The sequence below is a fragment of the Phacochoerus africanus genome, chromosome 2 (genome assembly GCF_016906955.1).
Source record: "Phacochoerus africanus isolate WHEZ1 chromosome 2, ROS_Pafr_v1, whole genome shotgun sequence".
Lineage (NCBI taxonomy): Eukaryota > Metazoa > Chordata > Mammalia > Artiodactyla > Suidae > Phacochoerus > Phacochoerus africanus.
This window is the reverse complement of record NC_062545.1, coordinates 263,908,441-263,926,807: the sequence shown is the minus strand read 5'-3', so window position 1 is coordinate 263,926,807 and position 18,367 is coordinate 263,908,441. Positions and strand designations below refer to the sequence as shown.

General features: G+C 46.5%; 1 protein-coding gene across 1 annotated transcript in view; it reads left to right on the top strand.

Moving 5' to 3' along the window:
• Positions 1 to 18,367, top strand: part of TTLL11 (tubulin tyrosine ligase like 11) — a 255,043-nt gene that overhangs the window by 200,133 nt on the left and 36,543 nt on the right. Inside the window, 1 exon segment of the mRNA XM_047768318.1 lies at positions 11,068 to 11,319. Coding sequence (XP_047624274.1) covers positions 11,068 to 11,319 — 252 coding nt within the window.

Below are 18,367 nucleotides of genomic sequence, written 5' to 3'. Positions count from 1 at the left end.
AATAATGTGTGATGATGACGTACAAAGCCTGGAAGTTTACATGGAAAGGCAGGGTTGATTCAACCTTAAAAGCCACGGAAAGCTTTCTGCAAAAGGCGATGATGGAATCACAGATTTGAAGGATGAGCATTCTTCAAGCAGACAATCTGGGAAAGAGCATGAATCAGAAGAGGGAGGAATGTGGAATGTGGATGACGAGGTAGGCCAGGCACACGGCGACCAGCCCTGCTGGCCCCGAGCTCGCTGCCCGACAGCAAGGCTCTGTCCAGTGGACCTCGGGCAGGCCGAGCCTGGTCCCTGGAAAACAGGTCCTCTGGGATCCGGTGGAAAGCTAAGCACAAGCTCGGTCATCCACAGAAAGACAGTGGCCAGACACTTAGTGGGTTTAAAGAGGGACCCTGCGGCCCTTCAGCACAAAGGTTTCTCCTCTGTGCCGGCTGGCGCAGCCGGAAGCCATGAAGCCTCTCATTCAGCATCAGAATTTTGGCCACTCTGGTGTTTCTACTCAATCATGGTTTAGGATTTTTTTCCCTTTTTTCTTTTTCTTTTTTAAAGGTTCTGAACAGGCAGTCAGAAGAACTGGGCCTGGCTTTGTTACCACTTTTCCCTTGATACCTCCTGCCAAGCAAGTGACTTTGCCTCAACTTCCCAAAATTAATTTCTTTCTTTCTTTTTTTTTTTTTTTTTTTGCTATTTCTTGGGCCGCTCCTGCGGCATATGGAGGTTTCCATGCTAGGGGTCTAATCGGAGCTGTGGCCCCCAGCCTACGCCAGAGCCACAGCAATGCAGGATCCGAGCCGCGTCTGCAACCTACACCACAGCTCACAGCAATGCCGGATCGTTAACCCACTGAGCAAGGGCAGGGACCGAACCCGCAACCTCATGGTTCCTAGTCGGATTCGTTAACCACTGCGCCACGACGGGAACTCCTCTTTTCTTTTCACGGCCACACCTACAGCTATGGAAGTTCCCAAACTAGGGGTCGAATTGGAGCTGCACCTGCCGGCTAACGAACGCCAAAGCCACTGCAACACCGGATCTGAGCCACATCTGTGACTTACACTGCAGCACGTGCTGACACCAGATCCTTAATCCAGTGAGTGAGGCCAGGGATGGAACCCACATCCTCAGGGACACCATGTTGGGTTCTTAACCTGCTGAGCCGTGATGGGAACTCCGTATTTCCCAGTAATTTCAAAAGCAAAACCAGACGAGATGATCACTAGGGCCCCTTCTCCTCCCCAGTTTAACTTTTGCTTTATGTGGGGAGCAGAAGAAACCCTCTCTGTGCACAATTTTGTGACATCAGTAATCGGGAGTAGAGAACCAGGGTATCAGACAAGGGGCGGTTAGCCAGTGAAGCCCGAAAAGATGAGACTCTTTTAGAGGATTTATTTAGGTTCAGAGGAGAGTTGCAGTTTGACCCCGGACAGCCTGCTGTGAGATTCCCCAGACAGCCTTGGAGCCATTGAAGGAACCAGAGGACAGTCTGAAGTCACCTCGGCTGGGGAGGGGGAGACTGTCAGAAAGTGAGCTCATATTCACCCGAGTTCCCGGAGATGCGTGCCAATCTCGCCCATTGAGGCTAGAGACCAGACAGCGAGTCTCTTGAGATGATGGCACATGGGAGATAAAGATGCTGATGATTATAATGCAAGTGGCTTATGGGTATTAAGGCACAGTACTAGGTACCAGGCATCCGTTTTCTCTGTAATGACATCCATCCTGTAGGTTAGGTACCGTTATTATTTACCGTTATTATTCCCATTTTATATAAGAGGATAGCATAATTATAAGCTTTGAGGTCATATGATTTGCCTGAGGTCAGCCTGCTGGAGAATCTAGAGCTGGGATTCCAACAGCGCCCCAATCTACCCCCAGAGCCCACACCCCCGGCCCCCAGACAGGCACCCCATGGGGAGGAGTCGCTTGGCAGCGTCCCTCCCCAGCTTGAGTGACAGTCCTTTTCACTGACTCCAACTGCCCATGTCCAGAGACAAAGAGAGCAAGCGGCACCCAGGCAAAGACTCGCTCTGTGCAGAGGGGCAGAGGGGAGAGAGCCCTGCTGGAAAAGAGTTGGATTGGGAGGTCTTTGTAAAATGAGCTGTCAGTTCCTTTCATCGGGAAAATGAAAGGGCTGGGCCCGGTGACCCCTAAAGGCACTTCCAGCTTGGAAACAGCCTGAGTTCTGGATCCTTGGGAATGGGGACATTAGGCTAAGACTGCGTGTTTGTTCTTTTGTTAGTTAATTGCCTGGCCTGACAGGAAGATGCTCCTGCAGCACCCACAGCCCAGTGCCTCCGGGAATTCACCCCAAGCAGTGACAGAGAGCTGGTTTGCTGCTGGTGCTATCGGCAGGGGTGGGCCGGGGGGAGGCACCCTCTGTTATTAATTCACACTTGTGACAAGTACAGTGTGTCAGTGACTTGTGTGGGCCCATAACCATAAAGCAGAGGTTGATTTGATGGGCACTCAAAACAGAACAGCTCAAAGTTCCTGCTGTGGCTCAGCAGGACCCGATGTTGTCTCTGTGAGGATTCGGGTTTGATCCCTGACCTTGCTTAGGGGGTTAAGGATTCGGCGTTGCCCTAAGCTGTGGCGTAGGTTACAGATGTGGCTCGGATCCGGTGTTGCTATGGCTGTGGCATAGGCTGGTGGCTACAGCTCTGATTTGACCCTTGGCCCGGGAACTTCCATATGCCATAGGTGCATAAAAGGGAAAAAACAAAGCAAAACCCAGCACAGCCCGTCTGGATAATCACTGACTGTCTCATTGAGGTCAGTTACAACTGTTCCCCTCCCAACCCAGCAGAATCAACTGGATGTTCTGTAGATAGGCTATGGTTTTGATCCTAAATCACACAACAGTTTTGTGCTAGGCTCAGACTAAATGCCCTCCCAGCCACTCTCCCTCGGAAGTAAGAGACTTCTCTCCGTTGTAAGGAAGAAGAAAATGAGTTCAGGAAAGGTTCGTAACTACACTGAGTTGTAACATGATGGAGTAGAAAGTTCCTGGGCTTTGAACTCAAACACATCTTGTTCAAATCCTCACTCAAGCATTTAATAGCTGAGTGACCTTTGGAAAGTAGGCTGACCTCTCTTAAGCTCATTCCTCATCGGCAAAATGAAGCCACTTACAGTACCTAATTCATAAGGATCATTGCCAGGGTAAAGGCAATGTTACAAGTAGCCCTCCAGACTCCCATGCCCTGTGTGCCTGATAACTCCCTGTGTATGGAAGCAGCATAGTTCATTGGATAGAGACAAGGAGGCTGGCACCTGCCTGCCTGGGTCTGCATCCTGGATCCACCAATCAATTCGTTTGTATCTTTGTGCCTTGGTTTCTGTATCTGTAAGATGAGAATAATGATAATACCTGCTTCCTAGGGTTTTATCAAGATGAAATGTTTTAAGATTGCCGTTCCTGGCACATAGCCAGTATCATCGTTGGGTTTTGTTGTTGTTGATGTTACACCAGGTGTGCTATGGAGGTAAGCAATTGAGGGAGGCGGAAGCGGCCAGGTGCAGGTTCGGAGGAACGCTGAACCTAGGAGAGCAGGTGGGAATAGCCCCAGCATGGCTCTAGTTGTTGCAAGGACTAGAACATCAGCCAGATCCCTCATTAAGTCCCTTTCCTCATCAGTTTAGAAACCCATCGACCGCCCTCTCTTCAAATAGCATAGCATCACCATCAAGCAAATGGGGCCTCTGTGATGGAAGAGATTTATCAAATGACAGAGCCGGGCTACATGGTAGTTATGTTTATTTTTAGTGGCTTCATCCTCCAACTCTTTAAATTAGCTGCTGGGTTAATTTAAGGGACTTCACTGGTGCACGGTTGGCAGTGTCTTCAGGAGGGCCAGTATGCATTTGAAGCCCCCAAGGGGCTGAAGGGACATGTCTTTGCCCAACAGCAGGGAGAGAAACCTGCTTACCTCCCTTTGCCGTTGTGGCTCTGCTGCCCACCAGGCTCTCCTGCCAAGCCATGGGGTTGCCCGGGAACGTGATCCAGGGCCTTCTCGCTCTCTCTCTCTGTCCCCTGTGGTCAAGCAGTTGCCAAATCCATCTTCTTTCACCTCGACCAGTGACTCTTCTCCTCCAGACCACATCAGAATCACCCAGAGGGCTTGCTAAGTTTCTGAGGCTGTAGGTCTGGGGTGGGGCCGAGCACGTGCATTTCTAACAAGGGGTCAGGTGGAGCTGATGCTGCTGGACCTCGCTTTCAGAATCATTGACCTCGAGTGTTCCAATAGCTTCCTAACATCATCCACGCCCCCCGATATTCACAATGCATGCTGCTGGCAGACTCATTCATCTTCTCGGAACTTCTGATTTTTCCACCCCCTCCCCAAAAGCCACCACAACCTTTTCATCTTCTCACTGCCAAATCCAAGCTCCCTCATCTGACACTCAAGATCCCAGAAGACCCAGACACATGCTGGCTTTCTGGTTATATCCCCCCCACCTGTTTCCCTTCTTGCATACGACTAACACCCAGCAAACCTCCTCCTGTATACTCATCCCACTTCTGGATGCTCACCTGGCCACTCCCACCTGGCTTCGTCATTGTGGGTGGGTCTAGTCTTCCCCCATTGGATCAGGTGTGTCCACCTCACCTGGGTAGCCAAAACAGGCAGGACAGGTAACTACTTGGGAAGTGGTTCATGTGTGAACTAGATTATTGAAGGGGTACTTCAGTAAAAGTAGGAATTATTTCTCGGAGAAAATTCACACACTTTCTCTGAAACTGTACCTTGCTTTATCTGCCTCCCTAATTTGTTACTGTCTGAGACTGTATACAGTTTGTACCTCAGAAGGAAAGTCTTTGGTTTGATTTAAATCAAATTAGCACAAGAATTACCTAGTGAGCTATGCCTGGGGGTGTGACGGAACAGGCACAAATTCTGATTCCACTATTGATTTGTGACATAGGGCACATAGTGAGGTCCTCTGGGACTCTCATTGGTAAAATGGGACTAGTTTCTACCTACCTTGTAAAATTGTTATGAGAACCCAATGAGATCACATAGAGGTACTCAGCTGCTTGACATAATGTAGGTCCCCAAGAAATGATTTTTAACAGTAGGCTTTCCAGCCAGAAGAGCGGTAGGTATTTTTTCACAAGAGTTTTGATAAAACAAAATTCCATTTTATTTGAAAAAATTATGAGATAAAACATTCCAGGATTTTTTTCTCCTATTTTAATGAATCAAGGATATACCAAATTCAATTTTAAAAGTTACCCTAAAGGACTCGTAAGCCTGATTTATACTTTCTTGACCAGTCACTTCTATTTCACAAGCCTGACTTTTCCATTAAAATGCTATTAAGTAAAAACAGGATTTTTACAGCATTTGTGATAACTTGGATCTCAGTGTGATCATTGGAATTATCTTGAGCCAAATACCGTTTTATGTCCTCTTCAATATCAGCTATATCTTTACTGCCTTCTTCCAGTTGAGAAAAACCACTTCCCCCTGAATTTGTGGTTTTGAGGCCATGAAAATATCTGTGGTTTTGAAGGCCCTTTTCATCTTGAGGTTATTAATTGGGATTCAGGAAGGAAGGGGAATGCCAGCCATCCAGTGAGTGCAGGAACCCTTGAAAGTAATGTGGCATAGAGAAAACAAAATTCCTTCCAAGTGGCTCTGTGGGTGGGGGAGGGGGCGGGACGCAGGCTGCGGACCTGGAGGGAGCCATCCTGTGACGTGCCATCTGGAAAACCCTCCCAGCCTGACAGGTGCCCTGGAGGTTGTTTCCCCCACCACCACCCCCCAAGCTAAGGCCACCACCCTGGATGATCTGCCAGTCAGATGACCCACCAGTGCTAACATCCTGGCTACCTGGGATTCGTTTCTTCTCTTAAAGGACCTCGTTGTGAAAAGTTTCTGGAACTTTAGAGAGGGGTGGTGGTTATACAACTTTGTGAGTTGTATGCTTGGAAATGGTTGAAATGGTGAATTTTATGCATGTGCGTTAGACCACGGTAAACGGAAATAGATGATGTCATTGGACAGAATGGTCATCAAGGCTGCTTCTGGCTGTAACACGTTATGTTTCTGGGAAGGGAGCACATGGCTTAGGGGACTGGCCACCAGACTCTAGTTAGTCAAAGACAAGCCATGTAGACACCCATTGTCATGGCCAATTAAATCATGGTCCAGGCATAATACGTAATATTCCGATATTACGTGTCCATGAGAAACCACTTCTGAAAACATACTTAAATGCTATGGAGAAACACTTATGATATAAGGTAAAGGGTAAAAAGAAGGATTTAAATTACCTGTGATATGATCCTAACTTTATAAACATAGATAAGAAATCAAAATATTTTTGGTGTTTATCTCTGAATAATGGGATGACAGGTGATTCTGATTCTTTTATACATTTCTCAAAACACCTACGAAGGACAGGAATTACTATTATAATTTTTTTAAATTACTTAAAAACAAAAAATAAATAACAGTCCTCTGGATGTGGTAACCCCCCAATGGGAATCCTAATGTGCTTTAGAATAATGGAGCAGTGACGCGGAAAGCGCCCTGGTTAGAACTGATGTGTGATTCCAGTTCACAATGACGTGTGCTCCATCTCACTGTGCCTCAGTTTCTCCATCTGGAACAGGGGTATATAAAAACAGTCTGCTTCATGCATCATGTGAAGAGCAGATGAGATCATAATAGTGGGACAAGCTCTGTTGATTGAAGAGTTCTCAGTTCCCCGATGGCCCATCGGCTCAAGGATTTGGTGTTGTCATTGCAGCAGCTTGGGTCTCTCCTGTGGTGCAGGTTTGATCCCTGGCCTGGGAACTTCCGCGTGCCTCAAGCACAGCCAAAAAGAACCCCAAACTATTTTTGGAGTTTCCTTGATGGCAGAGCAGGTTAAGGATCTGGTGTTGTCATAGCTGTGACATGGATTCAATCCCCAGCCCCGGAAATTCCATATGCCACAAGCATGGCCAAAAATTAAAAAATAGAAAATAAATTAAATTTTTTTTTTTGGTCTTTTTGCGTTTTCTAGGGCCGCTCCTGTGGCATATGGAGGTTCCCAAGCTAGGGGTCAAATCGGAGCTGTAGCCACCGGCCTACGCCAGAGCCACAGCAATGCAGGATCCGAGCCGCGTCTGCAACCTACACCACAGCTCACGGCAACGCTGGGTCCTTAACCCACTGAGCGAGGCCAGGGATCGAACCCGCAACCTCATGGTTTCTGGTAGGATTCATTAACCACTGCGCCACGACGGGAACTCCAAAGAAATTTTCTAAAACTTTAAAAATTGAAAAAAGAGTTCTCAGCTATTTTCATTGTCACATACATTTCCAAATCTTTAACAAAAGCTTCATGAGTGCTTATAAAGACAGTGATTGCCACTCATCCAGGCATTTAAGAGCTAATTTCTAGTAACCGTGCAGCTTTTTTCCTCATCTTTCTTCCTATAACCTTAATGTTGAAAACATTTTATTTCATCTGAAGAATAACTGCCTGAATTTTATTTACTCTTAAATTCAAGGAAGAGATGATAAAACCCAGTTTGGCTGTAGGAGAATTGCACCCACCCTACCCCACCCAATCTCAGGCCCCCTGGGAACTTCTCCCAGGGGAATCAGTTCCCTCCCCTTTGTATCCCAGGAACCATCCCTTACTGTTGAACTTTTTTTTTTTTTAATGAGTTTTATTTTTTCCATTATAGTTGGTTTACAGTGTTCTGTCAATTTTCTACTGTACAGCAAAGTGACCCATTCACACACACACACATATATACACACATTCTTTTTCTCACATTATTCTCCCTCATGTTCCATCACAAGTAACTAGATATAGTTCCCTGTGATGTACAGCAGGATCCCATTGCTTATCCACTCCAAAGGCAATAGTTTGCATCTAATCCCAGACTCCCAGTCCATCCCATTCCCTCCCCCTTGGCAACCATAAGCCTGTTCTCCAAGTCCATGAGTTTCTTTTCTGTGGAACGATTCATTTGTGCCATATATTAGCTTCCAGACATAAGTGTTATCATATAGTATTTGTCTTTCTCTTTCTGACTTACTTCACTTAGTATGAGGGTCTCGTCTCTAGTTCCGTCCATGTTGCTGCAAATGGCATTATTTTTCTTTTTTATGGCTGAGTAGTATTCCACCATATATATATCTTCTTAATCTATTCATCTTTAGATGGACATTTAGGTTGTTTCCGTGTCTTGGCCATTGTGAATAGCTGCACTGTTGAACTTTAGAGGAGGGTTTCCTTTGCGCTGCTCTGGTTCTGCCCTCTCCCTGTCCTTGTTTGAGACTCACTTAGAAGGACCCATGAACAGCACTTATAGGATTTCTCCTTCACACAAGGGGGTTCTCTTTTTCAGAGACTGGTTCCTTGGACCAACAGGAAGAAATGGCCATTTTGGTAGGACCCTCAACTATACCGTTTCTTTTTCGAAGTTCTTTCCCATTTAAATGAGTTTTGGCGGCGGGTACCATAACCTTGATGTTTTGATTCAAGGCTTACCTTGATTTTAAAAGCAATCTTTCCCAATTCGATGAATACTGAAACGTTTCCCAAGCAAGTAATACATGTCAGTCCTATAGAAATAGAGTTGAATAAGATGTGGTCCTTGCCTTCAAAGAGCTCACAAAATAGTGAGAGGGATTGGCACGTAAGCAAATGCAATGCAGCTTGACGAAGAGCAAAGAATCAAGTCCCAGGGATGGGAGTGGAAAAAGGGAGCATCCGAGTGGGTTTTTAAGTGGAACAGAAATGTGCCAGGCAGCCAGGGCCGAAGATGTCCTCAGAGGCAGAGAAAAGCAGGTATGAAGATACCATGACGGCCCAACTTGGTGACTGGTGGCGTGCTTAGAAGTGGGAGCACTGGGGCTGGGACCCTTTAATAAAGAGTAGAAAATGGCCTTGGTCCTGGGCTCAGGACCGTGGGATGTAGCTCTTCCTTTCTTGGATCTCTTAGCCAGTTGCACAATAATTGTTGGCTGTGTGCATCATGCTTAGGGTGTTACTGAGCTCGTTCTGCTCACCACACAATTGGCCAGTTGAGAGATGAGTTGTTGGGGCAAAGAATAGAGATTATATTCAGAAAGCCAGCAGACTGAGAAGATAGTGAACCAGTGTCCCAAAAAACATTTTCCTGGAGTTAGAATTCAGGCTTCTTTTATAATTGAAAGGGGACAGGGTAAAGTGCTGATTCCAGCCAGACTCCGGAAGGGGCATGTTAATTTCTTCCACCCTAGAGCCATTCACAGGTGGGCCTGGTTAGGAGGCTTCCTGTAAGCTAAACAAAGGTATTTTTAGCTTAATGCTGATTACATGGGAGGCAGGGTTCTCCTGATGTGTAATTTAAATTTATAGGCAACATCTCTTTAGTAATTAACTTGTAGCAAAAGCAATAGAACACAAAGTTTAAAGTGAAAGAAACACATCCAATATGGAGTCAGATTTGTTCTTTCCTGTTAGGAGGTTTCTGCCCCTGGAATGGATACACACTGTGGAAAGGGTGACACCTCCCACCCACCCCATCAGCGAAGGGCAGGCTGGGAGACAGGAGAGTGAGATGAAATGCAGGTGCAGAGAGGGGCAGTGAGCGCAGGTCTCTGCATCCAGGCCAGGTCAGCAGCAGCAGGCTGGGGTGGCGGGCAGTGGTCAAGGTCTTGAAGGTACAGTGTGTCTAGGGCGGTGACAGGAAATGAGGGTGGAGAGGAAATCGGGTAGGGCTTTGTGTGCCAAAGTGACAAGTACAGACTTCGTCGTGCAGGCGCCCGGGAACCCTGAAGGGGTGTAGGAAGTAGGCAACCTGGCCAGGTCTGCTTTATTTTAGCAGGTGGCATTCCCGTTGTGTCTCGGCAGGTTAAGGACCCAGCATAGTGTCCATGAAGATGTGGGTTCAATCCCTGACCTCCCTCAGTGGGTTAAGGATCTGGCGTTGCCGTGAGCTGCAGTGTAGGTTGCAGAGGTGGCTTGGATCTGGCGTGGCTGTGGCTGTGGCATAGGCTGGCAGCTGCAGATCCGATTGGACCCCTAGCCCACAAACTTCCATATGCCCCAGATGTGGCCCTAAAAGATAAAAAATAAAATAAAGAGGGCACCTCAGGTGCTATGTGAGGATGGATCTGTGGATGGGAAAGACCAGAGGCAGGAGGACCTGTAGTTAGAGTCCTGGAGAGTGCGGACGAGGCAGGGCGGGCGAGGGTGGAGCAGGTTACAGGGAACAGGGAGGCAGAGGGGGAGGACAAGCTGATGTTTCCTGATTGGGTCACCGACAGATGATGGTGACATTCGAGGAAATGGGGAATTCGGATTTGGGGTGAGGGGAAATGGTGGTGTCAGTTCCTGGGGCCACCCTGAAGGGTGAACTGGGAATGGCTGGATCTGTGGGCCTGAAGGTGAGAACACTGTGAGCTGGAGGTGCATACTTGGCTGTGAACTTTCTCGAGTATCAGGATAATTTCAGAAAAAAAAAAATCTAAGACTAAGGAATCACAACACTATGATCATATATATATATATATATATTTCTTTGTCTGAGTTCCAAATAAGAAAATTGTTAAGCCAGAAAATGTAATTGTGCCTATTCCTAGAATTGGGTAACTGGTGTATCTTTGCAAATTGTTCATTGAACTGTGCCCGTGGCTTCTTGCCAGCCCTCAATGAGATTTTTATATTTCTTAATTATTCAATTACTACCCATAAGTAGGAGTTTGAAATCAAACCCAGACTGCTTCATAATAGAGTATTCTCTTGAATCATGAGTACAGCAAAGGAAGTCATTCATATGGGGAAATCAGGACGGTAGAACAGAGGAAGCATAAGCCTCGAGTTCTGGCCCTGTCCTGGGTTGGAGTCCTGGCTTTGCCACACCCTAGCCATGTGACCTTGAGCAGATTCCCTTCTCTGAGATCAGCTTTCTGGTCTTTACAATAGAAATAGTGATAATACCATCCTCCCTTCCCTAAGGTTGCTATAAATCTAAAGGAGAGGAGAATTTGCAAGGGAGAGTGCTGTGTGCTGGAAAGCCTGCTCCCGGTGGTGTTGGTTCTATCATTAACTCCTTGTGTGCTGCAGGTCTCGGCAGCTTGGGAAGCCGTTAGCCACAGAAGAAGATCCTGCTGACAGCGAGCCGCCCGATGCCTTGGCTGGCAACGCAAATCCTGAAGCCCACCTGCCCTCCATCTGCCTCAAGCAGGTGTTCCCCAAGTATGCAAAGCAGTTCAACTACCTGCGCCTGGTGGACAGGATGGCAAACTTGTTTATCCGGTTCCTGGGAATCAAGGGGACAATGAAGTTGGGACCAACAGGCTTCCGTACCTTCATAAGGTCAGTGAGACCAGCCCTCTCTGGCTCGTGCAGGGCAGAGGCTGGCCCCACATCAGGCTAGTCCCACTTCCCTGACTAAGCCTGGGAGGATCTGTGGTGCCAGGTCAGGGCCCACTTGGGGTTGGATTGGTCCAGGAGCTGGCACGAAGCCTGGCACATAGCAGACTCTTGTTTGTTGATCGAGTTAATGAACGTTATGGATGTGGCAGCGTTGACAACATTATGCTTGTGGTTAAAAAACAATTGTGCATTACCATGAACTAGGTCCTTAGACCACGTATGAATAATTGCCCCTTGAACTCAGATAGAGCTGGTGCTTCTTAAACTGGGATGGTACATGGCTAGGTGCTGAGCATTTATGAAACCACAGCAGGGAAAGAAGGCACATCCTTCCAAAGTGTCAATTTCAGAAAAGAAAAGTTAAATAATTCAGTTGATAAATAATTTAATACATTGGTTCTAACATAAAAATAATGTGGTTCTATCATAGAGTATAATAGAAAATTTGCATGAATTTTAAAGCTAAAACATGCGACCAAGAAATTGTGTTTTTGCTGCAGCCTATGAAATAAGCCATTGCCACTTAATCTCCCGAGATTATTCATTAACTTGGCTCTACCCTCTGGGGCACTTTGGGGCAGTACAGAAACACTCACTAGCTGTGTGACCTTGGGTAAGTTAATGATGGCCTCTGAACCTCAGTGGTCCTATAGAATGGGGATGGAGCTGCCAGCATCCTAGGACTATGTGTTATACGCCAGAGAAACCATCTGCCAGCATCCCATGTTGCTGTTGTTTTTATTTCATCCCTTTTTTTTTTAAATTTACTGTTATTTTTTTCCTCATTGGTTTTAATATTTCAATCTAGCACCTCAAAATCACACTTCATAGTTTTCTTCATGAAAGTGAGTAATTAGAAGTCTCAAATTGGATAGCGTTTTGTCATATATTTTCTCTAAATGAATTTTATAAATTGTAACTCTAGCCCTCTGATACTCCTGATAGGATGGCAAGCAGATGTATCAGCAGAAATTTTTGCCATCTTAGTAAATCTGAGGTCACATTTGGTCAGTGATTTTGAGATGGGCTTTGTGTTAGTTTGGGGAGAAAAAAACCCAGGGGAAGGAACACAAACTTTGGCATCTGGCTTCAGAGCCAAGCACATAATAGCTGTGGGGCTTTGGGCAAATCCCTTTTCTTCTCTGAGTCTCAGTTCCCTCATTTGTAAAGTGGGAATAATCTCTCCTGCCTTACAGGGTTATGAGGCTGGGATATAGTATATCCTAAAGGACCCAGCCCACTGCCTACATTATAGGAGCTGTTTGTGAAATGGGAGACTTGTGGTTATTATTTCCATGAGGCAGTAGGATTTTCAAGAAAGTCAACAAGTGCGTTTTTTCCCCCTGAGAATACTTCTTAACGTGATACCATCTGACTCATTTATGAATGGATTTCACTTGTAGGAATAGATACCCCTCTCCAAGTGGTTTAAATAGTGAGATTAATTTTCTCTCATATAACAGGAAGTTTGACAGTGAGGGCTCTGGGGCTGATTAGTGACCCCACAATGTGATTAGCTCCCCAATTTCTGTCTTCTCATCCATCCTGAGCAAGTGCCTTATGATCTCAAGATGGCTGCTCAGAATCCAGCCATCACGGTTGAGTCCCAGGCAGGAAGGAGGGAGGAGAAACAAAAGGCCTCTGTCAGATGCTTCCTGTTAATTCCTAATAAAATTCTACTAAAACATAAGAGAGAGGGAGAAGTTGTAAAATTACATACCATGAGAATCACAATCTTGTGGGGGTATGTTGGGGGCCCAGAAAGCATAAATAAGGCCAGTGGGTGGGATCTCGAAAGACAGGGAGGGCAGGCTGTGGCAGCCTGAAGAGCACTTGCTCTGTTGAAAAGAAAGGCTATTGCTGGGCTAGTATCACCAGAGCTTTTGATTTTTCAAGAGAAGCTAGAAATACTGCTTTTTGTGTAAAATCTCTCTCTCTCTATATATATATACTGAGTGCTGAGGATTCCAAAAATTATCATTATTTTTTTTTGGTGTTTTTGTCTTTTTTTTTTTTAGGGCCACACCCACAGCATATGGAGGTTCCCAAGCTAGGGGTCTATCAGAGCTGTCACTGCCAGCCTACACCACAGCCACAGCAACGCCAGATCCAAGCCCGTCTGCAACCTATACCACAGCTCACAGCAATGCTGGGTCCTTAACCCACTGAGCAGGGCCAGGGATCGAACCCGAGTCCTCGTGGATGCTAGTCAAATTCATTTCCACTGTGCCACGATGGGAACTCCCCCAAAATAATTTTGAGTTCAATCAAGCATGACTGCCCACACACAGAAGCCACTGTGTTTATGACCTCTAGTGTGAGAGGCTGAGTACATATTCAGGGATCTGCTCTGTTCATATGCAATCTTGAAAATTATTATTATTATTTTGTCTTTTTGCCTTTTCTAGGACCACTTCCCGTGGCATATGGAGGTTCCCAGGCTAGGGGTCTAATTGGAGCTGTCACTGCCGGCCTACACCACAGCCACAGGAATGCCAGATCCAAGCCGCATCTGCAACCTACACCACAGCTCACAGCAACGCTGGATCCTTAACCCACTGTGCAAGGCTAGGGATCAAACCTGCAACCTCATGGTTCCTAGTCAGATTCATTAACCACTGAGCTACGACGGGAACTCCAATCTTGAAAATTCTTAAAAAGAATTGAGAAGATGATTCTAGCAAAGAGGATTCTTAAAATGCTCTCAGACTAGAATTGGATGATTCAAAAATATCCCTACAAATCTGTCTCTGTGTGAGAGGCTTTGTGAGCTTTCCATCCCTTTGTTCTCTATAATTAAGGGTATTTGCATGAAAAACCAGTATTTGAGACTCTTAGGTCCTGCAGCCACCATTCCCAATCCGTGGCCCTGTATTGCTCCCGGGAGCCATGGTGACCAGGAGAAGGGACACGTCTCCAGGTGAGGAAGAGGCAGCCCTGGGGGCAGTAGGACTCAGCCCTTGAGCCCCTCGCCTCTCCCTCCACACACACCCAGGCAGCATCCTGAGTAATTAAGGAGGCAGGAAGAAATGGAAAAAACATGCACAACGGTGAGTTAATAGATTTCTCCGTTTAAAATGTACCAAGACGTCTCAACAGCAACTTTGTCGTAAACAATGGTCTTCTCTGCTTTCAGGTTTATATCTGAATGTGTTCTGTCTTGCCAGCTAAATTTAACAGCCAGCGTTTTCTCTTGCTAACGACCATGCGCTCTCGCTCTCCCCTTTCCACTTCGGGTGTAAATTTTGCTTCATTACGAATTAATAATATTTACGCCATATGTTCCATCGAACCCGAGCTGCCCTTCTCTGGAGCACCGCGTCAGGGACACGTTTGCTGGCGAGAGCGCCTCCTTTTAGAGCTCCCACGCAAACCACACGGGCGAAACCGTGGCTCTTCCTCTGTCCTGCCCACTCTTCCTCTCCAAGGGCCTTGAAGAGAACTGGAGGGAACAAAATAATAAACATGCCGGCTGAATTCATTTTCAGTGACCATCTCTCAGACTGTGCTGCATAGATCAGCAGTTTTCGGAGTGAATTATGCTAATGCCAGTCTGGCCATATTCTATTTTTCTTTTCCACCAAGAAATGAGAAATAATGAACTGTCGTCCTCTTGTCTAGACTTCGCTCTATCTAACCAGCTTTTCGTGTCATTTCCTCCCGAGGCACATGAGAGTAGCACACATTACCATGAATTAAGCACCTCTTTCTTTTTTTTTTTCCCCCCTCTTCATAAGAATTGCTGAGGTGTGGGGACATCTCTTTCTCTGAGAAGGAGAAATTGTCTGATTCTTCCATCTGACAGCTTTCTCTGAGGGAGGTGCGTTTGTGTTACCTCCCTTCCCTTGGGTTACTAATTTGGGGGACTTTCTCTGTAATTCACCAAGAACACGGTTTCCAAATGTGTCTCCATCAGTTGGCACAGGCTGCGTTTTTCCATTTACGCAGCCTAAGGATCAAACGGTTTGCCAAAACCAGGGTTTATTTCTAGAAAATGGAGGCAGCATCTCTGCACCTTGAGTGTCTGCTTCCCGCGAGGCCGTTCCGCTTGGAGATCCCCACTCGCCTCCTTTGTGGTTTCTAATTCTGGTCTCCTTCTAAATTAGAGAACGGTTTTCTTTTTCTTTTTTCTCCCCCCACTCCCCTTTCTGTTAAGAAGATATTAATATGCGGCATAATGGGCAGCTGTGGGGGGTTTCACTCTCAGAGAAGCAACCCGGCCCGTTAGAATGTTCTGGAATAGAAGTGTCAGGGGCCCTGCCTCCCCCTCTGTCATTAACTCCTCTGAGACTTTGAAAATTCCCCTGTTCTGTGACGCTCTCTTTCCGGCAATATCCTGAGATTCTAGGCCTGGGATATCAATAACCTTTAAAAGTATATACATTATAAACCAAGGTTGTCTTTTTTTTTTTCCCCCCCTCTAGATGTTTCAATGTTTAGATAGTGGGTTTTTTTTTTTTTCCTTTTTTAAACAAATATTGATTATTTGTTAGCTTTCACCTTATAGAAACCTCTCCAGGAAAAATAAGCTTCTTTTCTTTCACAGAGAAGGATGAACACAAAAGAAATTCTATAAATAGGATTTTATGGAGTGGAAAAAGTTGGTTTCTAAATTTCCCATGAGATGTCAGTAGTTGTTGAGAGGACATGGGGATGATAATTTCAAATCTTTCTAATCTTAGGCTCCTAATGAACTTGAATGATTTGTGATTCTCGCCCATCCCATGGGCCCTTATTCTTTCAATTCTGAAAACAAAACAAACAACAATAACAACAACAACAACAAAAAAACCCTGAAAAATCCCAAAAACCTTTCTTTAAACTGGTTCTACATCATGGAAGAAGCCTGGGAGCTGTCAAATGTGCCTGGCACTGAGCAAATCCTAAAAATAGCTTTGTATGATGAGCTGCCTTATCCTCTTTGTACAAATAAGGAAATTTAGATGCAGACACACTAATGACCTGCTCAAGGTCACGCAGCAAAGTCGAGATTCAAACTCATGTGCATTTGACTCCACAGCTTGTTTTTTTTCCTTGTCCGTTTCTCGCCCATCCTTTCTTAGGAATCTTTCTGCTTTCTCATGTTACCATGTTTCTTGGCCTCCTCTTCCACTGAAGCATTTCCCCTACCACTCATTGGTCATCTGAAGAACTGCATCCCAGAGCATAAGGGGCAACTGTGCAGACAATTAAGAGCTACCAAGCCTTCAGGTTTTTACCCCAGGCTCTGAGACCACTTCTACCCTCTGAGAGCCATACCCAAGACTGATCCAGCTCTGCGTCCCTCACTGAGCCCAGAATACCACTTACATATAGAGGACAGCAAATCAGTTCCTTACTGAGTGGACGGATGGATGAAAAGTCTTGACCTTTGGAGACATTCCCTGTTTGAGTCCATTGAAAACATTTGATGACCGTGAGGATAAACCTAGGAAAACTTGTTTCCAGGTGACTTTGTTTATATCCCAAAGCTTCCCAACAGGGCCCCTCTCGAGGCTCCAGCCTTACTGGGCCACCTGAGACTTTGTCTCTCGAATCTTGGGTTCTTCCTGCAGCTCTAAGCTGAGCCACCTCCCCGCTTCTCCCCAAAGTTCCCATGTTTCCTACTCCATCCTCTAGGAGAGGCCTGGCTGTGAATCCCTGCTCTGTGATCTTGGGCCAGTCATGTCCCTTCTCTGTGGTCTCAGCTCACCTGTCATTAAAATGGGGACCAAAAACACCTCCCTCACAACGTGGTTGTGTAAAGATCCAGAGAGCTAACAGGCAGGGAAGGGCCTTGCATACAAATGGCAACCCAAGAAGTGCCTACAGAATCAAAATGCTTTTAAAGCACTTCCTGTCTACTGTGGCCAGCATGGATTCCACCCCCCCTCCCCTGCACCCCGTCCCCTGTCCCAGTAGCAGATGTTACCGTCAACTGTGTTTGCAGGTATCACTAGGAAAGATAAGTTACCTTGGAAAGGGGATAAGTGGAGAAATCTCTTTGGTAAATTACGGCTCCTACTCAAAGTTTGACACTTCTATTTTCTACCTGTCAGGAAAAAAATAACTATATACCAGTGGTCAGTGTGGTTTCCCTTCTTCTACTTCATTACCTCACAGAGCCAGCCAGGCAGAGCTCGTGTCCTGTGGGGAGCGGGTTGTCCGGAGGACACTGGTCCGATAATTAGAGAAAACCAGTAGCTGTTTCTAATGAAGCTTTGGAAATGAATGGTTCAGGTTGTTAGAATTCCTCGGGAGAGACTGGAGCGTGGCTCCCCGCAGAACCCAATAGAGATAGCCATCTCGGTGACAGGTAACGTGAAAAGCTCTGCGTCCACTGACATGTTGTTACTGGGGCTCAATAACCGTGCGCTGATGTGCTTTGAAGTCTGCCATGGTGACTTGTGATTGAAATACGGAGCCGGAGCCCAGGAGGAAGCTGGATGTGAATTGATGGCCTAAGGAATACAGACAGGAAGGAAGGAAAGGAGGGATGAAGGGATGGAGGGAGGGAGGGAGGATGCCAGCATATAAGGAGCACCAGCCTCGGCCGGGTACCACTCCAGCCATGTCAGGACCCCTGAAATGACCAGATCCTGCTTGCCAATCAAGCCCTGGCCCGGTGGATTCCTAAGGGAGCTCTTCACCCAGGGGACGATGACAAATGGGAAACCGAGGGGCCACTTTATCATTAGCTGGGGTGACGGATGTGGACACATTTGGAAAGTTGAAAGCAGATGGAATGTAATTCAGCTAAATGGACAGCTGCCCCAGAGGCCCAGCTTTCAGGATTCCCAGCCTGTGCGGGAACTCACCTCCCAGTATGACCCTGTTCAGAGAGGCGGTGCCTCTGGACAAGCAGAGGGCCACCTCCATTCTGAACAGCCCAAGCTCTTGTACCCAGAAATGGTGAGCTCCCTTTCTCTAGACAGGACGGGGCTGCTCACTGACAGGTCAGCCGTAGGCAGCCTCTGATGGGGCCAAGAGGGTTCTAGCTCTGGAAGAG